This window comes from Penicillium daleae (assembly GCF_028827525.1).
Source record: "Penicillium daleae strain IBT 16125 chromosome Unknown utg000008l_segment0_segment0, whole genome shotgun sequence".
Taxonomy (NCBI): Eukaryota; Fungi; Ascomycota; class Eurotiomycetes; order Eurotiales; family Aspergillaceae; genus Penicillium; species Penicillium daleae.
This window is the reverse complement of record NW_026623156.1, coordinates 7,537,539-7,564,747: the sequence shown is the minus strand read 5'-3', so window position 1 is coordinate 7,564,747 and position 27,209 is coordinate 7,537,539. Positions and strand designations below refer to the sequence as shown.

Sequence of the window (27,209 nt, the reverse complement as noted above, 5' to 3'; positions counted from 1 at the left end):
TCATGATTGGGTTTATGGTTCAATCCAGGATCTCGGGATGGCCAGTTCAATAATAATCAATCAGATGCGATTCACTCGAGGCCTGGCTGGAGTTTGAGGGAGCGTGGCCTGGTCAGCGTCGAGAAAGTCAAGATGCGATCGAGAGAGGCACGTGACCGGCATACAAGTACTTGATATCTATCTTTACAAAACGACAAATTAAGAACCAAGATAGATTCTGCACAAGTCCTCAAGATCCTGTCAGGAGCTAATTCATTGAAAATGATGACGACGAGCATCATCTGGTCTGGTCTCCATAGGATTAAATTCGGTATTATTTTTTTGACTTCTGTATAATGGTATGTAGTCCACACTATGTCGTCCGTGGAAATCATGGCGCATTCAGAGGAGGCTCCTTAAAGAAGGGGGGCTATAGATCTTCTCCAGGGATCAACCCGGTCCTACAGTCCTACAGTACTATGTATCTTTGTATCTTTAACTTAAGTTGCCTTACGGTCTTCACTCCAATTCAGGCAGTTTGGCCCCGGATCTGCTTCTTCCTTGTAGATCCACCAATATCCTCCGCATTTGACTCGTTCAACTACTATGATTATTCGAATTGACATGAAATGTCCAGGTCAGACTTTGCAGGATCCATCGTCCCCCCTGGAGATGCTCTGTCACATCGGACCTTGCATCCATGGAACGCCCTCGCTTTCGCAGTCCCCAAATCCAGTCTCCAGAATCAGATTATTATTCCCCTCCACGGGAGTAAGCTCGATCTTATTTATAGCCATCCGCACTTCACATCATCCAAAAGGGGCCTACGCTCTGACCACCCGTCGATCCATCTCCATCTCCATCTCCATCTCCGACAAAGTCCACAGGTCCAGATTGAACCTCGCCAAGAACCTTGCGATGCCCTCGAAACCTTGAAGAACGCCCCCTTTCCCAGAAATTATCAAAAAAAAAAAATCCCAAAGCCACCGCCCTCTCATCTCATTTGCGAGGCATTATCTCTGTTGATCGGCAAGTCGTGATCGCCCGCAGTAGTGTTCGCGCAAGGGCAACGCCCAATTTTTCTTTTCTCTTCGCAAGCCACACACGCACATCCCTACCGTCATTTCCTAAAATCTCACCTCTATCCTAATCTCTCCCTCTCTCTCTTTCTCGAAATCTTCCTCTAAGCAATGTTCTCCTTCCATCCATGTCATCGAAACCCCCCGGTGCCGCGGACTCGCTGCTTCACCCCGACTCGTCCCAAACTCCAGTGCGCACCGAGATCTTCGCGGCCTTTGCCGCCATTGCCTGGTACAATGCCATTGAACTCATCGTCCTGTGTTTCGTCTCCTTCAAACGCCGCCGTGGCTGTTATTTCTGGAGTCTGCTAGTCGCCTCCGCCAGTATCGTCCCACACTGTCTGGGCTATGTCCTTCTCTTCTCCCGTGTCCCCCTACATTTGCGTCACGCTCATCGTCTTCAGCTGGTATGGTATGGTTACGGGTCAATCCATGGTCCTTTGGTCGCGGCTCCATTTGGTCTTGCAAAACACCAAAATCCTATGGGGTGTGCTCTACATGATCATGGTGGATGCCGTCCTGTTTCACATCCCTACCACGGTGCTACTATACGGGACAGCAGCGGCTCCCGTCAGTGTCTGGTCTCGTGGATACAGTACCATGGAGCACATCCAGCTCGTGGGATTCTGCATCCAGGAACTGATCATCTCGGGAATTTATATACGGGAGACCGTGAAGCTGCTAAAACTCCGACCTCAAGGCCGACCAAATGGCATTCTTCACCAACTGCTCACCATCAACATTGTCATCCTCATCCTCGACATTGCCATTGTCGTCATCGAATACGTCGGCTACTACGCCGTCCAAGTAATGTTCAAACCTGTCGCCTACAGTATCAAACTTAAGCTCGAATACGCCATCCTCGGCAAACTCGTAGCCATCGCCCAGGGTGCCCAGACTTACAATGACGACGAGTTACCCTCCAGCACTCGCGAGATCAATTCTTTCCCGTCTTCCCAAGAAACGCCGCCACGACCCGGACATGCCCGTCGCATGTACAGCTTCCCATGGTTTTGGGAGCATTCACACCAGTCCAGTTGCACGTCATCGGGGATATGAACCTATCGAGGAAGATACAATGGCCGTATAATGAATAATACCTGGGTTTGGGCATGACCACATTCATATATATGCTATCTGGGAGATGGCAATACACGGGTGTCGCCTGCAGTTTGCATTTACAAGCAATCCTTCCCGCTGGGCCCATACATGCCACACTAATTTCTCATTTCTCAACTTCTGCCCGCAAACAAAAAGCGATGTAATCTACGCACGTCTTGGTCTCCATGCATGTATAATAAAAAGAGCTTCATCCAAAATCTGATCTACCAAAAGATGACAAAAGATGGCATATTCCAAGTTCCCAAGTTAGGAGAACTCCCCATCAGGGGGAGCCCATGACCATATCCAAATCACCGGTAATTATCAAATAAACTAGGGTTCACACCAGCCTGTAGCACCAATACGCTACCAGGAACTGTGCTCTCTGGCTGTAACATCGCCGAGGCCACGGGTCCAAGGGCTCGTTGGGTATCAGTGCCGACACCATGGGGTCCCAGATTAATGGAAATGCCAGAACCACCAGGGCCACTATGTCTTCCGACGACCACAATACTGCTTCGCTTGTTGGTAGTGAGGTCGAGGTCTTGTTTCACGGCAGCCAGAGCCAGCTGGACTGGATCACTAATCGTCTCCTGCACACCAGCCTGTTGGAAAATGACACGATCTTTCAAGCCCTCTGGCACAGAATCACGCAGGGTTTCAAAGAACACGATATCCGACTGGCTGCTTGGTGTTCCGGCATGCGTCCCGGAGGAAACGGATGTCGAGGCACCCGCTTTGCTTGGGTCTGATTGCAGCCCTGCAACTTGAATGATAGTGGCTGTGACATGCTCGTTCTGAGCGAGTTGCAGGACAAGACGAAGTGCGAAACGGTCATCTTCACCACCGAAGAATGGGAGTACAATATGACGAGAGCGACTTCCAAAAGCCGGTCGCGACCCAACAGCCTGAATGCTCAGTCCACTCGTCGAGCGCTGAGTGGCTGGCCGCTTGGTAGAGTGAGACTCTGAGTTATGCTCAATCAAGATACCTACATGGCCCGGAACTCGCTCGAGAATGTTGGACACGAAATCAGTGTAGGCTCCATTGGCGAATCGGCTTGCAGTGTCAACTTCAAGACTACTTTGCCGGTCGGCCAAGGTTCCGGTCTCGCTCCAAGGGAGAAGGAGGAGGTCCGAGGTGTCTTGGCGAGCCATGTTGATGACAGTCTCTGCGTATGAATATTCTGGAACCACAGACACACCCGCCATGAGAGAGACATCTTGCCACTCGCCAAAGGCGCGGAAGGTGTTAACCACAGGGTCCCACATAGCATGCTCTCCGGCTGAGACTTTCATGACACTGGAGTCACGATCTGTCAATTCCATGAGCCGCACGCCATGTACGCGCAGAGTGGTCTCCTGGTCATTCTCCGACGTGATTGCATCCTCGACGGATTGTTCGGCGTGTTTCGGCTTCTTTGACGGGTGAATCTGGGGCGATAAGAGCAACGCTCCGCGGTTGGGGCTTAGAAGGGCTGCCAGGGTGCAGATGCCCGGCAACCCATCCAGTCGAAGATAGACCAGCAGCTTGCGAACAGGTACGGTCTTCAGCTGTTCCTTCGCCACAGAGACACTATCGGGGCTGATATCCTCCTGAACAGGGTTACCATCCCAATCAATTTCCCCCCCGCCGCCATCGCTCCACCTTGATTTGATACCATGTTGGGTAGAGGAGAGTGGTAAGTGGAGTCGTGAGGAAAGTCGTGACTAACGCCATCACCACGAAGATGGTGAATGTGCGGGTACTCAAAATCTTGGCTTGCAAGCCAATGTTCTATCATTCGAAAGTCAGTTCTCTTGTTTCATGATTCAACGCTCGACGACCAATAATTGGCCCGGGCGGTTAATAGACGGGTACGAACCAGAACAATCAGCTCGACTAGACCTTTGCAACTCATCAGAACACCGATCGAGAAACTCTCGCGCCAGAGCAGTCCACACCAGCGAGATGCAAGAGTGCCTCCTGCCACCTTGGCAGTGAAAGCAATGGCAATAACGCCGATCACATAGCCCCAGACGATGCCACTGTCCAGTAGCCCCAGGTTTGTGCTCAGGCCAGACAGTGTGAAATAGAGGGGGTAAGAAAAGGGCTGCAACGAGATCTTCAATCTTCTCCGTCAATTTGATAGCAAATCCACCTTGATGTGGGCAGATCAACCCAATCGCAAATCCACCGAAGATAGCATGGACACCAATGGCTTGCGTAAAGAATGCAGAAGCAAGGGTAATAAGCAAGGTCAAGGTCACAACCGATTGACTAGGCCCCTTTTGCAGGCTTCCTGTGCGCTCAAGGAAGCGGTAGAAGATTGGTTTGAAGACAAGAAATAGGAAAAGCATGTATCCCGTGCAAACCAGCAAGACCCAGAGAGCGGTGATTCCACTTCCCGCATTCACGAGGGCCACGCAAAGGGCGAGCAAAATCCAACCAACAACGTCGTTGCCAACTCCAGCGGACAAGACGATGACGCCGACCCGAGTCCCAAGCAGCTTCAGCTCGGTCAGGATACGGCACAGCACGGGGAAAGCGGTGATGGCCATCGCAATACCAATAAATAGCAGATAGGTGCCAAATTTGATAGGTACCGTTGAGGGGTCATTATGAAACTGGTTGTATAGGCCGTAGGAAATTGCACTTCCCAGAGCAAACGGCAGAATCATACCCGCAGCCGAAACACCCAAGGCCACGCGCCAGTTGCTCGCCAGGAATCGGAGATCTGTCTCCAGTCCCACGAGGAACAGGAACAAGACTAGACCCAGGTTTGCAACGACATTCAGACTAGGAATACTATCGCTGGGGAAGATGGCATCGGTGAAGCCAGGAATTCGGCCCATCACCGAGGGACCCAAGATGATGCCGCCGATGACCTCTGCAATGACACGAGGCTGACGGATCTTTGAGAGGGGCCAATGAATCAGGCGACAAAGCACGATAATAATTACGGCCTGGAGTGTTCATGGAAGGTCAGCCATGACAGATCTGAGGGTCGAAGGTGGACAGCATCCAAATACCTGAATGATAAACAGAACCAGCGGGTTCTTGGGGTCATAATGAGTCGGGTTCCCTCCCTCAAGGATCCCGCCTTGAGGGCTCACCTTGACGGAGCTGGTGGCCGTAGCCGTCGTCGTCGCGGTGCCAGTCGCCATGGTGAAAGGGAGATGGAGGAAGAGCAGCTCGACGAAGTGAGGTGAGGGAGAAAGCACCTTATGACGGCCCCCATCCAGCTACCAAATGAGCGAAATGAGTGGACCACTCGACTGGCTCTCCAATCCGATCCACTTCGACCATCACCCAGAGCTTGGCGCCATGGGGGAGAGGGGGTAGGGAGCGCTCGGGGATTGGGTGGACCGCAAGCAGGACGTCAGCAGCCCGTTACCACTGACCAAAGAAAACGGTGTGGTTGCGGCGGAGGGGAAGCGAAAGAGTCAGATTACGGGAGCACTAAGCCGCTTTCGGGAAACAGAACAGCAACAACGTGGGAAATTCCCCCGACCGCGATCGCAATCACGATCATGTGACCATGCGCAGATAAGGATCAGTTGATCAGTTGATCACGTGAAAGAGATCACAACAGTGCAGCTCGAAAGGATCTACTCCGTACAGTAGATAAGGATTAAGAAATGGCATGCAATGAAGAGGTTGAGAGATCACGTGGGAAACTTTCAATTACACATTCCATCTGATGCCCGTATGGTCCCGTGAAGGTTGAAGATGATGACCTGGTCCAGGGCACCGTCAGAGTAGAAATATATCGCTAGCCGATGGCTGGCCTAAGTAATAAGCTTCGCTATGTTCCGCAATGACTAGAGACTACGTATGCATTTTTGAATCACACTGACGCTCAACAGCGTCGGCGAGAGTGATGAAGGAGAGGAGGCCCAACAGGGCAAGGCAGAGGCAAAGCTAGGTCCTACTAACAATCCACGTCGATCCAGCTGTTCCGAGAAACCTCGACACACATATGACCGTTAATTACTAGGAGATTCACAGCTTGAGAAACCTTGCCTAGGGTAAGGTTGAATAGCGATGAGCCTCCCGTCAAAGTCACCGCGCGAGGAGAAGTCCCCAAGGAGGTCATCACTAAAGACGCGCAGACCATGGCCCACTTACGAGCTACCCGTTGCTCTTTTGGTCCCTTCTTATGATCCTATTCATAGAATCTCAAATCATGACATAAAATTATGTTGGAAAGAGAGAGTCGAACGGAGACGGATTGATGGCCCCGGACTTCGTCAACAATTGATACGTATTGGTTACCGAATCAGGAAAGTGGGCCCGTGAACGGCCAGCAAGTCGGCAAGTCGGTGCTTATAAGCTCCGACATGCGACATGATTGGTTGGAAGTTGCCACGGTCGGACCGATGTCTGCCTGAATTTGGCCTGAATCTGGCCCGAGTGCGTCATGGGACGGGGACTGCCGTGGCTCGGGTAGTGAGGCTCCGAAATCAACAAGCATAACTTGACGAATTTTCTCCATTCCAGCGGTTTTAACGTTATCCTTTCTCCGGTCGGAGTCGAGACCATGCTCCAAGGCCATGCTTTTATGAGAGCCATCTCGCCCTCTGTCGCGGCAACGGAAGCAGCGACTGTTTTGATACCTCCAACAATCCTCCACACTCTCGATCACACGGGGCAGACCCCGAGTTGCCCAGCATGGAAAAGGATGAGCATGAGATGGAATTCATGCCCATCACAGAACGCGTTCAAACCGTGATTGATGAACGAGAGCTCGAAGCTCTGGGCCGCATCGCTTCCAGCAAGCTTGGACAAAAGCTATCGGCTTCGGTTAGTCGCAAGGAATCCCAAGATCCAAGACTAGACCCCCATAGCCCCGAGTTTGATCACCACCGGTGGGCCCAGCATGTCCTCAGCCAGGTACATGAAGCCGGCATCGAAATCCCCTCTCAAGGTGTGGTCTTTTCGGATCTCTCCATCAGCGGCTCCGGTTCAGCCTTGCAGCTTCAAGAGACCTTAATCTCGAGCCTTACTCTCCCATTTCGGTATGCGTCTAGAGCCCTCACAGGTCGCCTATCACCCCCACGAAGAATTCTGCACAGCTTTGATGGGTTGTTGGAAGGTGGAGAGCTTCTCCTGGTCCTGGGACGCCCCGGCAGTGGATGCACCACCTTCCTCAAAACCCTGTGTGGACATTTGGGCGGTCTGACTATGGAACCCGGCAGCTCTATTCATTTCGAAGGCATTGATTTCGACCAGATGATCAAGCACCACCGTGGTGATGTGGCGTACAACAAGGAAGTCGATTTGCATTTTCCTCATCTAACGGTGGGTCAGACCCTCTCGTTTGCTGCTCACGCCCGGGCGCCCCATCAACGCGTCCAGGACATGCCCCGAGATGAGTACGTCGAGACTCTGACTCAAGTGGTCATGTCGGTATTTGGCTTGTCCCACACCTATAATACCAAAGTTGGCAGCGAGTTTGTTCGGGGCGTTAGTGGTGGTGAACGCAAGCGCGTCAGCATCGCAGAGATGTTCCTTTCCCGCTGTCGCATCGGCGCGTGGGATAACAGCACCCGAGGACTGGACGCCGCTTCTGCCTTGAAATTTGTTCGAGCTCTGCGTCTTGCAGCCGACATGGGTCAGTCTTGTCATGCAGTCGCGGCCTATCAAGCATCCCAATCAATGTACGACCTATTCGATAGGGTTGTGGTGCTTTATGAAGGCTACCAAATTTACTACGGCCCCCGCGATCGAGCAGTGGCTTATTTCCAAGACATGGGATGGGCTAGACCAGAGCGTCAAGTGAGTGGTGACTTTTTGACTGCCATAACCAATCCCAATGAGCGCAAAGCCCTTCCAGGAATGGAAAATAAGGTGCCTCGTACTGCGAAGGATTTTGCAGAGTATTGGAAGCGGAGCCCAGAATACCAGAGTCTACGGAAACAAATCACCGAATTTGATCAGCAACATCCCCCCAATGGCGAGGATGCTCAAAAGTTCAAGGAAAGCCACGTACACCAACAAGCTAAACACACCCGCTCTAGCAGCCCATACATTATGTCCGTGCCAATGCAAATTCGCCTGTGTTCTCGGAGAGCCTACCAGCGTATGCTCAACGATTTGCCTACCGCCTTGTCCCCTCTCATCGTTCAACTGATCCTGTCCTTGATCATCGGATCCGTCTTCTACAACACCCCGGATACCTCTTCATATTTCTTTCAAAAGGGCGCCGTGTGTTACTTTGCTGTGCTGATGAACGCCCTCCTCACGATCAACGAGATCATGCAGCTCTACAGTCAGCGGCCGATTGTGGAGAAGCAGCGTGGTTATGCATTTGTCCATCCGTTCACAGAAGCATTAGCCAGTCTTATTGTCGACTTTCCGATCAAAATCGTGCGAATCTCCATTTTCAGCATTGTCTTATATTTCATGGCGAACCTTCGTCGGGAGCCAGCCCAGTTCTTCATCTTCTACTTGTTTCTGATTTTCGCCGTCTTGACCATGTCTGGACTGTTCCGCAGTCTAGGAGCATTAACAAAGTCCGTCGGTCAGGCCATGGCTCTCGCGGGTATTCTGGTTCTGTGTATCGTTGTATACACTGGATTTACGCTGCCTCAGCCCTACATGCACCCGTGGCTGTCTTGGATTCGCTGGATCAACCCGATCTATTACACCTTTGAAGCTCTCATTGCGAATGAATTCCATGGCAAGAACTATCCGTGCACTTCGGTAATTCCTAGCTATGGGACGGGTACATCTTTCATTTGCTCTTCCGTTGGTGCAATGGCTGGCGAGAGATTCGTCTCTGGGGATGCATTCATCGAACAGAACTATGATTACTATTACTCCCATCTGTGGCGGAACTTTGGTATGTACCTGACAAGCTGCCTTTTGCTCAAGGTGGCCACTACAGGCCTACTAGCTGTACTACTACTAACGTGATATACAGGGATTTTGATTGTATTCATGGTCTTCTTCAACGCGGCCTATTTGGTCGCCACCGAGTTCATCTCCAGCGACAAGTCAAAGGCCGAGGCCCTGGTCTTCCGCCCCGGCCATGCTCCAGCACACCTCCAATCCGAAGACGATGCTGAAGGCGGAGTTGTGATCGTTAATAGGCTTGAAGTGACACATACGAACGAAATGATCCACCTGCCCGAGCAGAAAGATATTTTCACTTGGAAGGCCGTCAATTATGACATTCCGGTGAAGGAAGGAACACGACGCCTTCTCGACAATGTCAACGGCTGGGTCAAACCTGGTAGCTTAACTGCTCTGATGGGCGTGTCTGGTGCGGGCAAGACAACTTTGTTGGATGTTCTTGCCCAGCGGGTGTCTATTGGAGTCGTGTCCGGCGATATCCTGGTCAATGGCCAGCCCTTACTTCCAAACTTCCCTCGTCGCACTGGATATGTACAGCAGCAGGATCTTCATCTTGAGACCACCACGGTCCGCGAAGCACTACGATTCAGTGCTATGCTTCGCCAACCAAAGAGCGTCTCCAAGGAGGAGAAGTACGACTATGTGGAACAAGTTGTCAAGCTCCTTGGTATGGAGGATTTCGCGGAGGCAGTGGTTGGATCCCTTGGTGAAGGTTTGAATGTTGAACAGCGCAAGCTTCTGAGTATTGGAGTTGAGCTTGCTGCGAAGCCCACTCTACTGATATTCCTGGATGAACCCACAAGTGGACTGGATTCTCAGAGTTCATGGACAATCTGCCAGTTCCTTCGAAGACTTGCAAACCATGGTCAGGCTGTTTTGGCAACGATACATCAGCCGAGTGCAACTCTGTTCCAGACATTCGACCGTCTCCTCTTCCTGGCTAAAGGTGGAAAGACAGTCTATTTCGGCGACATTGGTGAACAGTCATCTACTCTCTTGAAGTATTTCGAGGCTAAGGGAGCCCGACCGTGCGAGGAGCTGGAAAACCCTGCCGAATACATCCTTGACATGGTCGCCGGAGAGGGCTGTCTTGGCGTTGATTGGCCCCAGGCTTGGAATTCGAGCCAGGAGTACCAAGATGTCATTTCTGAAATTGACCGGATTCATTCCAAGCATCAAGGCTCCGCTCATGATCCATCCATCGACGACGATACTGCCGAATTCGCCATGCCCTTGTCCACGCAGATGGCGGTTGTTCTTGGCCGTTGCTTCCAGGGCTACTACCGCCAACCTGACTACATCTACGCCAAGTTCATTCTCGGCATCGCATCGGGTCTTTTCATTGGATTCTCTTTCTGGAAAGCTGATAACACCCAACAGGGCTTCCAGAATGTGCTTTTCAGCATTTTCCTATTGTGTACCATCTTCAACACTCTCGTTAACCAAATCATGCCTCGCTTCGTCACTCAGCGATCTTTGTACGAAGTCCGCGAGCGTCCATCACGCATTTACTCTTGGAAAGTGTTCATCCTCTCACAGATCCTCGTGGAGGTTCCCTGGCAAGTCTGTCTCGGCGTCTGCTCTTGGGTATCTTTCTACTGGTCCGTCTTTGGCACTGGTCAAGACTCGGAAAGCCGTGGATTGATTATGCTGTTCATTGTTCAATTCTACATTTACGCGGCTAGTATGGCTCAATTTGTTGTGTCGGCTATTCCAGAGCCCACCCTCGGTGCTATGCTTGCGACTCTCATGTTTGGTCTGTCTTTCATTTTCAATGGTGTTCTACAACCGCCTAGTGTTTTGCCTAGTAAGTTCGCCCACGCATGATATGCGAAGGCCATTTGATCGATCTTATCTAACTTATACCGTCTGAACAGGATTCTGGATCTTCATGTATCGTGTCTCACCATTCACGTACTACATCAGCGGCATTGCTGGCACGGCATTGCACGGTCGCAAGGTGGAGTGCAATGCGGCCGAGCTCAGCGTCTTCGACCCCCGTCCGGTCAGACGTGCTGGGAGTATATGGAGAGTTACGTCAACATGGCAGGCGGCTCGGTATACAACAAGAACGCCACGTCCAATTGCCAATACTGCAGTATGAGCTCCGCAGACCAGTATTTGGCTGCTCGGGAGATTTACTACAGTGATCGGTGGCGCAACTATGGCATCTTCTGGTGCTACTTTGTTTTCAATATCTTTGGTGCAATTGCGTTGTATTACTTGTTCCGAGTGAGGACTTCCAAGTCGATGATGGGGAAGGCCAAGAAATGAGTGTGAACCGCCGCGGTGTCAGGTCTTGCTTCATGAGCCTTCCCTTTTGGACATATTATTCCCCCCTGAGTGTATATAGAGAACTTGAAATTATTCATGAACCTCAAGACTTAATCATAACCATGATTTTTTCGCGTAGAATCTCTTCGGTGGATTTGGTGGTTATTCAGGTTCATGACATGATTCGGTGATGGTTTCCGACACCTCTATTTGAGTACATACCTTTGTGGCATAGCAAATTGGCTTGTAAGACATGATTGCACTACAACGTGGACGATCTGTGGTTCCTATGCCCCGAAATAGATCTACTATGCGAGAACATCCTCTTGATATCAGCCCTTTGGAGGTACGAACGGAGCAACCGTCAGCTCTTGCAATTGAAAGTAATTTTTTTCAACTAAAAAAATTAGATAATGTGTATTTCTGTTTATTAACGAGTGGACTATATCTTCATCGCGCACATTGATCCCCAGTCATGGCAGCTGTATTACCCAGGTAAGCTACATTGCCAGAGAACTTAAAGAACAAACATCCTGACAACCCCATCATGAGCACAGAGTATGCACCACATCCGACCAACAAAATGAAAGCGGCTTGATGGATGGGCATACGGAGACGTCGAAATAGGTCTCGTCCTAAACCGACAATCACCGACCCCAGCGACGCCATCATCCAAGTGACACATTGCACGATCTCCGGCTCAGATCTACACCTCTACGAAGGAGACCTGGGCGACATTATGCGAAAAGGCGACATCATGGGACGAGAGGCCATCGGGCTGGTGGACGAAGTTGGACTCAAAGTGAGATCCCGCAAGGTCGGCGATCGAGTGATAATTATACCAGTGATAGTATGTGGAAACTGCGAGTACTGCCAGCGAAAAGAGTATTCACTCTGTGATGTAGCAATCCATCTAAAAGATGGAAGTTGCGTCCGGACACTGTGTGTCGGGTATGCTGGGTTATAGTCAGCTCTGTGAGGGATATCCAGGAAATCAGGCGGAGTTCAGTAGAGTACCTAATGCCGACTTGATATGCGTCAAGGCACCTCACGATGTGGATGCAAGGAAGCTGCTCAGTCTGGCCGATGTGATTTCAACTGCATAGCATGCCCTGGAGCTAGCAGAGGTGCGTGACGGTGTCGCTATTATCAAAGCGGCGCAAGGGCGGCAACATTCCTTTAGTTGGAGACTTTTTTCTTCACGACGCATGATTTCCAATTGGACCCTTAATGCAAAAGGCATTGACCGTTCGTGGAGAGCACAATCGATTCTCCAAAGGGTACGAAGAGAGAGAGAGACAGAGAGAGAGAGAGGCCCAATAAGTTCAAGCTATGCCCATTGATCAGAAGCCGATGCGGAGATTCGACAGTATCACCCGCTTCTCCTCGACCTGGTCATCTCGGGTCAATTGGATCCGTCGTGGACGTTCACATACGAGGATCAATTCGAGAATATCGCTGATCACTACTGGCGCTTTGCGGAGCACGAAGAGCCTGGAGGGTTACAGGTGGTTCTGGCGAAGGCATTTGGGCGCGCAGTGAGCAACCAAGTAGTGATATGATTGTGGATCGAGAAGGGATGATGGAGGAATAGGTGAGATATACTGTCTTGCTCCTTCAATTGTCCAACTGCCGTTCTTTGGACACCACTGGTGGTGGTGGTGGTGGTGGTGGAGTTAATTGTATAGATCGAGATCGGATCGATGACGCCATTGCAAGGCCGGAGAAGAGACTGCGAGTGGCCACTGCCGCAGCGAACTGAACATAGTTCTGACTAGAGAGCCGTGCAAATGCCTAATTCATAGTTAGTACGCGTTCTAGCCTATCCAATTCCACGGTTCTTTGCTTATTTAGTGAATCGCCCGTCAGCCCCGATGTCGGCTGGTAAGTTGAGACATGCGAGTCAATGAATAGGAGCCTAAGAAAGGTCCGGGAAATTTGAATCTCATCTGGTCGTCTAGAAAGCCATTACTCAGCTCTGAGTGGATTGTTTCTTAAGTTAGTCACCGCCATTTGCCTCTCGTACGTACGGAGGACGCTGCGCAGTCAGCGCCAAAGTATAAAGCGCACGCGAAGGCCCCTCCTTTTGGAACTCCCCGCAGATCGCCCGATCGACTGTGCCATCTTTCCAACTCTCCTAATTCGCCCAATTCGCCCACCATGTTCCCTCCTCCCCCAGCAGATCTCGACTGGAACGACATTGGCTTCAAAGTGCGCGAAGGTAGATATTCCATAACCCCTACAAATCAATCTTCAACGCTGAGCAGAGTCCGTTGCAGTCAATGGCCATGTTGAATGCCACTTCTCACAGTCCGGTAACGGCCAATGGTCCGCCCCGCGCTTCGTGCACTCGCCATACCTCTCGATTCACGGCATGGCCCCGGGTCTGAATTATGGCGTGCAAGTATACGAGGGTCTCAAGGCCTTCCGACACTCCAATAACGGGAAAATCACCATCTTCCGACCGAACCGTAACGCCAAGCGCATGCAGCATTCCGCCGAGGTTGTATCCATGCCGCCAGTTCCCGAGGATCTCTTCCTCGACTGTGTGCGACTGGCTGTCGGTGCCAATGCCGAGTTTGTGCCTCCATTCGAGTCGGGGGCTGCCATGTATGTCCGACCGATGCTGTTCGGGTCGTCTGCGCAATTGGGGTTGAGTCCCCCGGATGGATATACATTCGTCGTGTTTGTCATGCCCACGGGAGTCTACCATGGAGTTCATGCGGTGGATGCATTGATCTTGGAGGATTTCGATCGTTCGGCACCCTTTGGAACGGGAGATGCCAAGGTGGGAGGCAACTACGCCCCGGTCCTGCGACACAGCGATCGAGCTCGCCAGGAGGGATTTGGAATCACCTTGCATCTGGACAGCGCCACACGAAGCGAGATTGACGAGTTTTCCACCTCTGCGTTCATTGGTGTCCTGCGTGATGGAGATAAGATCACCGTCGTGCTGCCAGCTAGTCGCAACGCGATTGATTCCGTCACGGCATCCTCGGTTGCTGATATCGCCCGCAATCTGGGCTACACGGTCGAGAAACGGCGAGTTGGGTACGAGGAATTGAATACATTCGACGAGGTATTTGCTGCAGGAACAGCTGCTGCACTGGTACCGATCCGAAGCATCACGATGCGCTCCAAGGGTGACAAATTTGAGTATCGGACTGGAGACCAGGCGCAGGGTGGCGAGGTCTTTGGTAAGCTTTTGAAGACCCTGCGGGGAATTCAGTCTGGGTCAACTGAGGACTCGATGGGCTGGAACTATGAAGTGTCTGCTCCTCCGAAGGAATGGTTGGAAGAGGGTTCCGCGGAGACGGTTGACCAGAGTGGAACTACGGTACCCTGAACATACTAACTCTTTGTTCTTATTTAAATAGTCCACAAAAATAAAAGTCAAGAGTGCACCTGCATAAGACCTGAATTCATTGGCTATAACTCGTGCATGAAGTGGTAGAGCAGCGTATCCAGATACAACAGAAACACCTTAATTCTGGATACAATCGCAGGAAAGAGGCATCAGAGCTTCACGACTTGACCTGAGAATACTCACACATCTCTTGCGATCGCTTTTCGGAACAAAAGTCAAGATCCATCACTTCAAACCTTGTCATTACCCTCGGCTTCATTACTGTGCCCTCCGTGATCCTATCGTGTAGTGTCATAGAGGACTCTTTGTGTATCTACTCCTAGCCAGAGGGAGAAAATGCGCCCAAAGTGTTAGGCCTTGTGGTCAATAAACATTGCCAGAAGACCGCCTTTTGGGCGTTGCTTTTTAGGAGATTGCTCGAAAGTAGGAGCGTGTAGCATTGTCTTCGATGGCTCAGACTTTCTGATTCATCTATTCAGTATGAATTCTTGGTGTCACAAGGTGTGCAAAGTCAAGACTTACTTGGCAAATGGATCGATCACGTCGTTTCCATTCTCATTTTCCCCGTTTTCAGCACGAGGGGGTGGTGCAATCCGTGGCGAAGCTCCCTGCGAGACAATCGGAATCCGAATGGGAGAGCTTTGCTCGACTTTGGGACCCTTTGACTCATACTCGATATCACTGCCATCGCTGTCCGTCGCTTCGTCCTCGCTTTCATCCTCTACGGATGCAGCACCATCTTCCGGACGATCACCATTCAGAAAATCGTGAGCAACGGAACTGCTAGTCTGCGGGGAGGTCTGCGCAATTCTGGTATCCTCAACCACAATTTGAATATCATGCCCGTCTGGCTCCTTGTCCTTTTGGCTTGGTTGAAGATTTTCGAGCTCGGCTCTCTTGGAATGTGAACGAAGGGATAAGACCCTTCCGGTAACAACAAAGTCGGTTGATAGATCTCGCCGCTCGATTCCGGAGCGTCTGGGTCTATTCCTCGGCATATCCTCTTCGCTTTCATCGTCACTCCCTTCACCAGGGTTCTGGTCCATGCCATTGTCCTCGCTCGTAGTATCATGTGCATCACTTTCCTCATATAACTGCCCATTCCTCCTGAACCTCTCAAGCGAATTCCGGCAGGTCCGAAGTTTTTTGCGTATTCTTTGGAATACTAGCATTCTTTGCTCCCCATGCGGAGAGGGGGCGACTCTGACCTTGATTCGTTCTTCTAGGTCATGGCGCATTCTTTGGATAATCGTGCGACACTCGGGGTTTATCCTGGATTGCTTAAGCAAGTCATTGACTTCCTGAAGCTCTCTTTTGTCTTTCTCCAGAAGATCAAGTTGGCTCCGAGTGAGCTTTAAGGTACCAACCGGGTCACTCGACGGAGCGACGCGCTCTGATTTCTTCCCAGATCCCTCAGTCTTCTTCGCCGCCCTAGTCCGAGGACCTTCGCTGCGAGAGGTCTCCCGAGGAACTGAGTGGAACGGTCTCCGGGCAACCTTCTTGCCAGCCAAAGGAGAATCCTCCTCAGAACCAGACTCCAATGGTGACGAGGTAGTAGGTCCACGTAGTGAATAACGTGGCCGCGGTGGCGGAGGCATAGACCTTGGTCCTGGACCTACTGCTGGGTCTGGACTCCCCTCAGCTGTGACATCGGCATTGAAAGTTGAGATTCTGGCCTTGGCTGGACTGGCGGTGATTCCCAGGCCCAATCCTACCAGCGGAGAACCGGTTGAGTTGTTTCCGAGATGGCGTCTGTGGCCTCTTGGGTGAGCATACGACGGGACCCGTCCATCATTGTAGAATACAGGGAATGAAGTTGTCGAGTGAGGTGAACCAGCAGGAGTGGGAGATACAGGTTCAGCCTCCTCCGTCAATCTAGGCCGTTTTGTCGGACGTTCCTGCGGGCCTGGTTGTTCTTTGTTCTGAGCGCGGGTCTCAGTGGCCGTGTCCCTCGATCTGGTCAGTGAGCCATTTGCACTGACAGCGCTGTCGAGGTATTTGCGCTTGGCCTCACGCGCAGCGCCTTCAATATCTTGACAGACAGAAGGGGCCCGCTGGTACCGGTGAGCCGGGGACGGTGTAGACGACGAGGGCACCTGAATCACGCGGACGGTGCCAAGCTGGTCGAAGCCCTCACGCTCACGACGTCCATTGTCCACCCAAATATCCGCGACAGAGCAGTGGATGCTGAATGCGGCCTCGGGATACGCATCGTCGAGGAGTCTTTTGATTTGCAGGGGCCTGAAGGTGGAGGTCAGTATGCAGTGCGTGGATTCAGATTCGGACTGCTGCGGGAGATCTCACCCCTCAGCTGGCCATAGTTCCACCCACAGGTCTTTAATCAGATTGGCCAGCTGGCCAAGTGAGACGTTCTCGGGGTCCTTGATAACCAGCAGCAAAGTACGGGGCTTGGCAGGTTCCGCTCGATGCTGTTGTTCGTTGCTGGCTCTGAAGAAGCTGGAGTATGTGGAGACCTGCTCCCGGGGTAAGACCAGGACGGTCAGTCGTAGGACAGGCGCTGATGGCATGATCAGATCGACCAGTTCGACAAGGATGATGCGTCTGTAGGTGGAACGATGGAGTTCTGAGTGCTGTCGCGTAAAGAGGATGGTGAGGTGGAAAGTCAAAAGGGAGCCTGGTGTGGTGGGCGAATAAACAAAACCCCCGAACAGGATGCAGCGTGGGGAGAGAGAAGGAAAGAAGGAAGATGCAGAGATGCGAGAAGCGAAGGGCGAAGGAGAGACGAAAGGTGCAAGGCAACAAGATGCAGATGCAGACGCAGTCAACCGCAAACAAAGGAAGAGAAGCCCCCGGGGGGGGGGGTCTCTCAATGACCAACGACCCACGAAAGAGCAGCAGAAAGCTGGCGAGTCAGATACATACTGGCAAGCGAAGAAACATTTCAAAACAAAAGATATCAGTTCTATTCAATATTATATACACCACTATGGATCAGATACTGTCCCCACCCTATCACTCATCTACTCAGGAGTAAAGTATCGCTGGAAACGGTCGATATCCATAAGACCCAACTCGACAATCACCCAGTGGCAGCTCATCAACAGACTGGGGAAGCGCACAGTCCAAAAGTTCAAGTAACCTTCCGGCAGTCCACCGATATGCGCCTTCAAGTACTCGGGCATGTCGTTATAGTGATTGCGCTTGTTACGCAGCGCACGCAGGAGATCCAACATCCGGTCACCGGTGTACTTGCGCTGCTTACCCAGGTTGTCCTTGAAATCGCGAGGGAGCAGGCGCAAAAAGTCCATCTCCGGACCCATCACTCGCTCGGCGACCGACTCCAAGCAGAGCAGGGCATCCGAGGGGGGTTCCCGTGGCTCAAACTCAAAGTGATCGGAAACATCACAGAGGAAGCTGAGTCGATCCGACGGGGGCCAGAAGAAGGGGTGCATGAGTACCTGACTGGCATCGGGTCTGAAAAGGAAACGGAGTTAGCAAAAGGGCATCCTCGTTGACGAACGAACGAGGTGTATACATACCGTTGACGGGGATCAAGAGACAGCATGGAGCGGATAAGATCATCAGCCTCAAAGGCATAATCGCCCAAGCGATTCAACTCCTCCAGGTCAAATTGACCCTTCACAATATTGGCCTCCCGCATAAACTTGCCGTTCTTGTCGAACGGATGGCTACCACGAGTCAACACATAGTAGAACACACACCCCAGCGAGAAGATGTCAATGGCACGAGTAGCCCGGCGATTGGTCTGCGGGTCCACAACGGCTGGCTCTGAGGACTCAGTATGCTGTGATTCGGAACTCATGGCCACATTGTCATCATCCACCAATAGCTCAGGCGCACGCCATCCCGATGTACCGGCGGCATGCGCAGTGGTGGCACGGAAGGAACTCTGATTGTCCTCGAGCTTCTTGCAGAGTCCAAAATCGGAGATGAGCAGTCGAAGAGAGCGAATTGAAGTGCGACCGCGAGACGTGGCAACCAGGATATTCTGCGGCTTCAAGTCACGATGAACGATCTTGAGAGAATGCAGGTAGCGGACACCCTGGGTGATTTGCTTGAGGATGTCTGGCATGTCAAGGCCACCTTCCACCAGCTCGGGATGTTGAGATGGACGTTCAATTACATCCTGCAGCGATCCAGGACAGAGTTCCAGACCAATATACAAAAAGCCCGCTGCCTGTTCACGACAGAAGTACCGAATAACGTTGTGGTGATCATCGCTCTCCTGCAGCAGTCCAACTTCATGAGAAGCAATATCATAAAACTCCATCAGCATGCGCTTGACGGCCACATTGCGCCCATCAAATACACCCCGATACACCACGGTACCGTGACTGCCGTGTCCAAGGACGACATCGGTGAAGACTTCCAATCGACCGATACGAATGACACCATCCATCTCCACAATCTCGTTGGAGACGGTGCGAGTCATTTGCACATCAGGCTCCAGACGAGACTGTGGAGCCATGTTGTTGACTTGCTCGACGACCCGATCAGCCTGGTTGGCATCTCCCTCGGTGCCTGGTTTCTTGTTCTTGCGGTGTGATTTCCCACCACGAGTACCACGCTTGCGAGGTTTCTTTTTCGGCTTGTCAGGGTCTTGAGCGCCGTCTTCCGCTTCGCCATCATCCGGTTCACGGGATGGCTCACGAATCTGCACGCGAGGCGTCGAAAGTGGCGGTACACTGCTGTCCCGTGAGGGGCGAGGGGTAACCTCACCCTCCGGAGTGCTGTCTCCAAGGTCAACATCAACAGTGACGCCAGGAAGTTGTCGAGCTGGAGTAGACGGTCGCGGGATATCCGGGGCTGAGCCAAGGATGGGAGTGGCGGGAGTCGACAGCGAAGACTTGTCGTTGGAGTTGATGATGTTCTTGATGTCCAGTTTCTGCTTCGCGAGATCCCGGATATGATGCGAGTTAAAGTAGATGAAAGTGCCAATGAACAGCAAGATCAACGTAACGACGATATCCAATGCGTTATCCCAACTTTTGCGGATAATAGCGCTGTGCCGAAGGGCGGGAGGTAGCGCTAGTTCGGATGGGCTGCGAAGGACATCGCGGGGAGTGTCGTTGGACAGTTCTGTAGTCGAGGAACTGCCCAGTCGGGGAATAGATGGAGTAATGCGCGGTCCATTCAATGAGTGCACACCAGCCAATGCGTCCCGTTGCTGACTCGGGGTCAAACTCATAAGCAATTGCCCTTTGCGGAAAAAGTCCTTGTCATAACATTGCGCCATTGGGGCCCGGCCCGTGACTAGAGGGTACGTCTCTTCAGACAAAGCATACCATCCGCCTGCATTGGTCGAATCGATGAACACACGCGTGTCCCGATCATCCAAAGTACCGTAGTCGGGGTCGGGAGGCTGAAGTGGTTGGGAAAGCAGGACCAAGGGGGTCGATGCATCCGGGGCATCCTTATTGGCAGGTCGAACCACATCAAAGACGCGGGCCACTGGGGATGAGAATCGTTGCGTGTACCGAGGCCGGTCCATCCGAGAATGATCAAATCCCAACACCACTCCATCATGCATGCTATAGATATGACTTTGGTCCATTGTGCGGTAGTATTGACTTTGAAGGTCAATGTCCCGATTATTCGGAGCCCACTCAGAGTACTTTAACGTGCAGATCGGGTCTCCCGTCTCGGTGTTCTGGATAGCCACGGCATACTCTACACGACCGAGTACGAGGGTACCAGAGGTTGTCTCGCACTCATCCGAGTCCGTTTCAAGGCCATCCACCTTTCGGCACTCCTGTCCCGTGGTGAATGGACCCCGAGAACTAAACACCCGCAGGATGCTCCCAGTCCGGGCATCGATCGTATACAACGTTGTCTCCTTGCGAGCGGTATACGTCACAGCAGGTTGAATACCGGAATAAGGGGTTTGGTCCACCAATTGCTTGACCGTCAAGCCGAGCTTCTGTAACCCAGCCTCGGGGCCCGGGCTGTAGACATACAAGCTGCCATCCTGGCTGGGCTCGACAATCCACAAGAAGTCATCCTCGGGCTGGGTTTCGTCAAAGCTCGAGCGATTGGCACGATGATAGATACTCTCCACGAGAGGACTGCTGGGCACCTCGAGGGCCCAGCGAGAAGAGCCGGTCTTGCGGTCTCTCGCGTGAATCGTTCCGTCGACGGTCGCCAACAGCACAAAGTCCTCAACCTCCCAGTCCTGCAGGGACCGCGCGTGAAGCTGCGAAGCCAGGCCAGCAGCGGTACTGCTAGCCCGGACGGGAGGGGCTCGAACGGCGCGGCCGGAGCCTGCCAGAGCCAGAGTTGCCAGGGCGCTCGCATCGTTGGATTTCACGATGGGAGGCACGGCTATGGTAGCCGCGCTAGAATGAATTGGGTCTGCTCCCGCCGGCGCTGACGGCACGGAGACATGGGGCACGGAGTAGTCATGGGATTCTGGATGTTGCTGCGGAACAACCAGGACCGGAAGGAGGAGGAGGGCGACGCTGGCGGGGAGGGTCGAACGGGCGCCCGGCAGCCGCCACCGCATTGTGGAAACTTCAGCACTGTGCGGGGGATCGGGGTATAAGGGAGGTCAAGGGCGAGGCCGTAACCAGCTCATGGGCCGGGAGAATGGGAGGATGGGAGGATGGGTCGAGTGTCGAGTGTCGTGTGTGCGTGTGTGGACTGTGGTGGATGGCTCAGTGTGGAGCGAGTCGAGAATCCGGATCGCGGATCATTCCCCCACAGTGTAGTACAATAGATGGATCGAATGATATACTGTAAAAGGCGCTGCACAGAGGACGATCGGAATGGGTTAACAGCGAGGGGAGGGATGGAAATGAATGATTTGGGGGGTTTCAAAGGGTTAAGGATGAGAAGAGAAGAGAGAAACAATGAGAAGAGAAACAATGGAAAGGAAAGGAAAGTTGAATTGTGCCTGGGGCGGAAGGCCACAGGATTTTGTGTAATAATACGGTAACGCCCATGTACTTTACGGTGGAGTGGCCCTTTCCAGCCACTCTGGCCCCAGCAAAGTGGCCGTATGGGGGAGGTATCAGCAATACGAGGGGCTACGCACGTCAGCCCCCTGGACTTTGCATGTGGAGACCCGAAACAATGAAGGGAGGACTATGGAGAGAGTATCGAGATACTATCTTGACATTGAAAGGATCTCAAGGTATGACAAGGACTAGACAGGACATGTCTCTATGAATCTTCATTCTAGGATTAGTTCTCGGCGCCAAAACACTCATGTCTATGGCCTCGAGAACGGGCAGGACTACTATACAGGAGTCGTCAGAGAGTAAAATGGCGTAATTCAACTAAGCATGCACCTACATCAGCACAGCCTTAGGCGCCCCGCAGCGAGAAACAAAAAGACAGTGTAGATCCTCCTCAGCCCGAGAAATTGAAAATCCATTGAGTTTCCGTAGCAAAGTATGGGGCACGACAATGTAAAAAGTCCCCAATCGCAGGGTGTCTCCAGACGCCGTAGCACCGTACCACGTACACGCCGCTGCCAAAGACGTACTCTGGTCAAGCAACAGAGACGGGAATAAAAAAAAAGAACATAGAAAATGAGAGAGAAAGGGGCCCAGATAGATACAGAGAAGGAATTTCAGAGGCAGAGAAGAGGAAGTGTCGAGGGGGGAAAAAAAAGAAGTACAGACATGGCCAAGTCAAGGGAATATATAAGAACAAAGAAAAGGCACCCGCTCGGGGGGTATGGTAGAGACCACTGGAAGACCCCCAAAAAATTCACCTGGCGAAAATCAATGACAGTGACAAAAACACAACGTCTAACCACCCCGAATCATCCAGGTAACGGCAACGGCCCATCCAGTCACAAAGATGACCGTCAGGATTCCAGCGCCCGCACGGTCACCCGTCGTGATGTTGTTGAGCGTGGGCACCTGCTGGTTCGAGGTGTTGGTGCCGGCATTGGGGTTACTCTTCGAGATACCACCATTATCTGCGGTCAGGGGCGCCTGGTTCTTGAACGGGACGAGGTTGGCATTGAGCACTCCCAGCACGGCCAGCTGCTGCTCCAGGCCAGTGGTGCTGTCGGAGGCCTGGTTATACCACTTGGTACCACAGTGGTTGCCATCCGTACCCGCCGTGCAAGTCTTCACGGCGGCCTGCACCGAAGTCTTCAGCTTGGGCATGATCATATCCGAGGTGCCAGGCACGATCGTCGTGAGGATGGCCAGCCAACTGGAGAAGTACGCCTTGAAGGTGATTTGGTTGCGATCGCATTTTTCGACCGGTTCACAGGTGATCTCCACCAGAACATTCCCGGCGGCACCGTTATATCCCTGGGTGGGATAGAATTGACTAGAGGTGCCCACCAAGCCGTCAATGCCCTCCTTCCACTTGGAGGCAGTTCCGTTGGTCTAGAATCAATGTAGGTTAGCGAAATTGTCATCCAGGATCGTGGGTGGGGGGGAAGGTCGGGGAACCCCATACGTAGTTGTACATGTAACCGGCACCACTAATATAGGTACCGTAGTTGTAGGTCCATTGCCAATCGCCATGATCGGTACATTGAGTTTCGCAAGTGGTGGAATCAGCAATATTCCAGTTCTTCTGCTTCAGAAGTGGAGTGGTCGCACTCCAGTCCCAGATGCGCTCGGCCCATTCGGCGTAGGTGGCGTTCTTGGTGTAGAGGGCGAGGCGAGCAGCCAGTTGGAACAAACCACCGTTGGAGATGGCGTTCTTGGTGGTATAACCACTTTGGTATGGCCAGATCTGCCAGCGCATACCACCGTGGCAACTACTGGTGTCCCAACGAGGGACCTGGGTATTGAAGACACCCTGAGCGAGAGACACCCAGGAGGGCTGGTTGGATTGTTCGGGGAAGTTCAGCTCAGCCGCGGTGATGGCGGCGAGACCCCAGAAGACCTGGTCGTCATTACCCAGGTACTGACTGTAGTTGGACGGGAAGAAATCGTCGTCGCCTTTCTGCCAGTACATGCCAGCCTGAACGGCATCGTTGAATTGGGAGTCGCCGGTCAACCACCAGTACTGAATGAGAATCATGAACATGGATCCACCTTCCCACCAAGTACCGTCAAACTTTCCCGGAATATCTTTCGAGTCACGGGCATTGTAGTAATCGATCATGTCGGTGGCGACCGTCTTGGCAGCAGTTTTGAGGGAATCTAGAAGAGCGCCTCGTGAGCATTACCAGCCGGGAAATCTGCCCGCAAGGGAAAGAGCAGGCCGTATAGACATGATGTCGGAAGAACTTGGGGAGATCCAGGAGACTCACTTTCATCATCGACGTTCAGGGTGATGGCGGCGAGAGCGCCATGGATGGCCAGAGAGCCACCCAACAGGGTGGCCAGCCAGTGGGAAAAGATCATGGAGGATTCAAACGAGTGAAAGGATATACGGCATCGAAATGGAGAGACCGCGCAAGAGTACGAAAGAGGCGCGCGAGCGAGCTGAAGCAGTAGGGGGGTGTTGGTTTGGGGGGCGAAGGTAGGAATGATGGACGATCAGGGACGAGTCTTCAGGGTGGAGGAAAGAGAGTGGGGAAAAGGAAAAAGTCGAGAACCGGGCTGGGCGGTTGGGAAGGAGAAGAGAGAGCGGAGGAGGGACAGTCGAGTCGTGTACGGGAGAACCGGAGGAGAGGAGTGTGAGGAGGAGGGTGTGGCCGTGGCAGTGGCAGTTAACCGTCCTGTGCCAGGGACTGGTCAGTGGGCTCAGCCGGTGGGGATCAGACTCCGCCACAGACTCAGTTGGATGGAGAAAAAGGTCTGCCGGATACAGAGAGACTAGTACGCTACTAAGGTATACTCGGTAGAGAACTCTTTCATATTGCCCTACTATATCTCCTACGAGAGTACGGAGTAGATAGGACACAATCAGATATTCTTTCTCTCTTCATTCCAGGGGGGGGGTTCTTCTCTAAAAATAAACCCGATGACGGGTAGACTACTGGCTTTGGGTGGTGCCTGGCGGCAGTGGGCGGAAGGTACTACAAAGTACATACACGTCCATACAAGGATGTACTATGGACGAGCGACTGAGACACTCATGCGTCCTTGGCAGGTCAGAAGCCCTCCTCGCCTGGTCTCAGGACCTCTTAGAGGATAACTTTGTCTCAAACCCTCCTAGGAACACACAACCCCAAAAAAAAGAAAAAGAAGACAAAGAACCTGCCCGCATTCCTCGGATCGGTCAGAAACTGGGCCCACGCCGATCTCCATGCGACCAGGGGATTGTCGTCATGCCCGAAGATCCCATTTAAACTCAAGAATCACGTTCGCATTGCAGTTCATAGTCATCCAACCAGTAGTCCTGTACTGTACGGAGGAGAAATAGGTGATAATCTGATTGGATACCTTGCGTTCTGCCATGACACTGTCACCGTCCCAGGCTGACGCTTTTGGGGAGGGTCCCGCAGGGTCCGAAAGGGTCTGGTCAGGGTCTGGCGAGGGTCTTGGGATGCTGACTAATAGTAAGGAGCCCGAGTCATCAGGCAATCAGGCACAGCGAATATCACGTGATTGTTTCAGGCTACAAGGCAACCGGACCAGAGCAGGGGACTTTGACTTATACAGCACGCGTAGTATGGCATGGCACGTGATGGATTGGATATTTGAACAAGATGAATAGTGTCTTTTATTTTTGCAAAGAACCCTCCCCTTCGAAATGTGGGGACAACCCAACATACACTCTCATTCATCGCCACATCAATTCAATTCATTTCACATCCGTTCCCGTCGGCGAGGAGCTGCCCGAATGATGTTGTCCACCCGCAGAAGGAGCTGTACAAGAACAATTAGTAAACGGAAAACACCATCAACATACAAGTCGAAATACATACCTCAGCAGCCTCAGAGGCCGACGACACCACCGCCTTCTTCAGCTTGTACGCCTCCACCACACCCAGATCCCGCATGTCCGCAATGCCGCCGCCGGGCGTCAGCAGGTCCAGGCCCGAGCTGGTCATGCCGTTGTTCACAGCCTGGCGCAGCCGAGTGACCAGATCGCTGGAATCCAGACCCGCATTGTCGGCCAGGATGGTCGGCAACTGCTTGAGTGCGTGTGCAAAGGCGTCCACCGCCAGCTGCTTCTTACCAGTGGTGTTCTGGGCAGCCTGCTCCACCGCCTTGGACATCACCATCTCCGCACAACCACCGCCCAGGGTAATGCGGGGGTCCTTGACGGTCTGCGAGAGAACAGCCAGGGCATCGTGCAGCGAACGCTCGGCCTCGTCGAGCAGCTGCTCGGTAGCTCCGCGCAGCACAATGGTGCAGGCCTGGCCAGCCGCAACACCGGAGAACTTGATCAGAGTGTCCTCGCCGATAATCACCTCCTCAATCAAATCACAGGAACCCAGCTTGACCTGGTCGGGGTGGTCGAATGTGGAGGCGATCTCACCACCAGTCACCAGCGCGAGGCGCTCAATACCATCAAAGTCGGCGTGCTCAATCGACATGATACCGGCCTCGGTGAAGAGCTGCTCGGGCCAGTTGTAAATCAATTGCCGGTTGACGAAGCAGTTAATTCCGTGAGACTTGATCCGCTCCACCTTGGCCCGCATCTTCTCCCGCTCGGCCTTCTCGAGATCGGCCAGCTTGCCCGTTGACTCGACCTTGACCCGAGCACCGAAGATCTTGACCTTATCCGTATCCATCGCGGTGTTAGCCACAAGGATCTTGGCATTCTCCAACCGCTTGGGTTGGTTGACACCAATCTTCTTGTCCAGAATGAAACCCTCGTCCAGGTAGGAGTCGTTCAACTTGCCGCCAGCCTTCTTAATGATCTGGATGTGGCTCAAATCGGTCGAACCCTTCAGACGGAGGACAGCCTCGCAGGCCAGTCGGGCGAAGTGGTCTCGGTCTTGGGCCAGCACCTTGGAGCTGAGAGTTGTGCGGGCGATAGAATGCAAGTCCTTGCGGAAGGCCTCTGGGTCCTTGCTCCGATCAACAGCGGAGTTCTCAAGAGCAGTAAGAGCAGCACGGCTAGCTATCCGGTAGCCCTCAATAATAGTCTGGGGGTGGATCTTGGCGTTGACCAGCTTCTCGGCCTCCCGAAGCAGCTCCGCGGCCAACACGGTAACGGACGTAGTGCCGTCACCCACCTCATCGTCCTGAACCTTGGAGATATTGACCAGGACCTTTGCCGCGGCGTTGTCCAGAGCGATCGATTTCAGGATAGTAGCACCGTCGTTCGTCACGAGAATGTCTCCGGTCGAACTGCAGGGGAGCCGCGTTAGCATATGGTTTCAATATATCCCCCACTAATGGTATCACCCCGCCACGTACGCAGACTGCAGAATCTTATCCATTCCCTTCGGACCCAGAGTGCTTTTCACGAGATCACCGACTGCGATGGCACCGACAAAGGCCGACAGACGGGCATTCTCACCCTTCTCCTCGGTGACATCGTCGGCAAAGATCTGTGTGGGATTGGCAAATGACGCCTGCCAGAGGTACAGTTAGCGTGCGATCAAACGAATACCACAGTAATCCAATCCCGATACGTACCATGATGATCAACCAGGAACGAACAGTCGAACTAGTGATCAGAAAAAGGTGTCGACTGCTGAAAGATGCAGCTTCGTCAACAGTGGGGGGGTTTCACGGCGAGAAAGGAGAAAAGTTGGGTGGTCCGAGCTT

At 52.6% G+C, this 27,209-nt stretch overlaps 8 protein-coding genes across 8 annotated transcripts; 3 read left to right on the top strand and 5 right to left on the bottom strand.

The window, feature by feature from the left end:
* Positions 1 to 1,189: 1,189 nt before the first annotated feature.
* On the bottom strand, positions 1,190 to 5,305 carry N7458_011223 (Kha1p; the record flags this gene model as incomplete). Its single annotated transcript, XM_056914605.1, has 8 exons — positions 1,190 to 1,366; positions 1,437 to 1,462; positions 1,793 to 1,956; positions 2,475 to 3,806; positions 3,874 to 3,935; positions 4,024 to 4,270; positions 4,320 to 5,104; positions 5,171 to 5,305. The coding sequence occupies 8 exons, from the start codon at positions 5,303 to 5,305 to the stop codon at positions 1,190 to 1,192; spliced, it is 2,928 nt and encodes a 975-aa protein (XP_056763454.1).
* Positions 5,306 to 6,812: 1,507 nt separating this feature from the next.
* On the top strand, positions 6,813 to 11,273 carry N7458_011222 (uncharacterized protein; the record flags this gene model as incomplete). Its single annotated transcript, XM_056914604.1, has 4 exons — positions 6,813 to 8,985; positions 9,067 to 10,806; positions 10,877 to 10,999; positions 11,050 to 11,273. The coding sequence occupies 4 exons, from the start codon at positions 6,813 to 6,815 to the stop codon at positions 11,271 to 11,273; spliced, it is 4,260 nt and encodes a 1,419-aa protein (XP_056763453.1).
* A 547-nt stretch (positions 11,274 to 11,820) lies between these two features.
* On the top strand, positions 11,821 to 12,835 carry N7458_011221 (putative formaldehyde dehydrogenase; the record flags this gene model as incomplete). The annotated part of the gene is made up of 4 exons (XM_056914603.1): positions 11,821 to 11,831; positions 11,901 to 12,123; positions 12,194 to 12,224; positions 12,621 to 12,835. The coding sequence occupies 4 exons, from the start codon at positions 11,821 to 11,823 to the stop codon at positions 12,833 to 12,835; spliced, it is 480 nt and encodes a 159-aa protein (XP_056763452.1).
* A 598-nt stretch (positions 12,836 to 13,433) lies between these two features.
* N7458_011220 (branched-chain amino acid aminotransferase) lies at positions 13,434 to 14,619 on the top strand (the record flags this gene model as incomplete). Its single annotated transcript, XM_056914602.1, has 2 exons — positions 13,434 to 13,494; positions 13,541 to 14,619. 2 exons carry the CDS (start codon positions 13,434 to 13,436, stop codon positions 14,617 to 14,619), a joined length of 1,140 nt encoding a protein of 379 aa, XP_056763451.1.
* A 539-nt stretch (positions 14,620 to 15,158) lies between these two features.
* On the bottom strand, positions 15,159 to 17,168 carry N7458_011219 (uncharacterized protein; the record flags this gene model as incomplete). Its single annotated transcript, XM_056914601.1, has 2 exons — positions 15,159 to 16,881; positions 16,945 to 17,168. The coding sequence occupies 2 exons, from the start codon at positions 17,166 to 17,168 to the stop codon at positions 15,159 to 15,161; spliced, it is 1,947 nt and encodes a 648-aa protein (XP_056763450.1).
* A 453-nt stretch (positions 17,169 to 17,621) lies between these two features.
* Positions 17,622 to 21,124, bottom strand: ireA (bifunctional endoribonuclease/protein kinase IRE1; the record flags this gene model as incomplete). The annotated part of the gene is made up of 2 exons (XM_056914600.1): positions 17,622 to 18,075; positions 18,141 to 21,124. The coding sequence occupies 2 exons, from the start codon at positions 21,122 to 21,124 to the stop codon at positions 17,622 to 17,624; spliced, it is 3,438 nt and encodes a 1,145-aa protein (XP_056763449.1).
* A 1,252-nt stretch (positions 21,125 to 22,376) lies between these two features.
* N7458_011217 (glycoside hydrolase family 76 protein) lies at positions 22,377 to 23,942 on the bottom strand (the record flags this gene model as incomplete). Its single annotated transcript, XM_056914599.1, has 3 exons — positions 22,377 to 22,970; positions 23,044 to 23,738; positions 23,849 to 23,942. 3 exons carry the CDS (start codon positions 23,940 to 23,942, stop codon positions 22,377 to 22,379), a joined length of 1,383 nt encoding a protein of 460 aa, XP_056763448.1.
* A 1,350-nt stretch (positions 23,943 to 25,292) lies between these two features.
* N7458_011216 (chaperonin-containing T-complex subunit CCT2) lies at positions 25,293 to 27,080 on the bottom strand (the record flags this gene model as incomplete). Its single annotated transcript, XM_056914598.1, has 4 exons — positions 25,293 to 25,352; positions 25,412 to 26,786; positions 26,856 to 27,013; positions 27,078 to 27,080. 4 exons carry the CDS (start codon positions 27,078 to 27,080, stop codon positions 25,293 to 25,295), a joined length of 1,596 nt encoding a protein of 531 aa, XP_056763447.1.
* Positions 27,081 to 27,209: the final 129 nt, after the last annotated feature.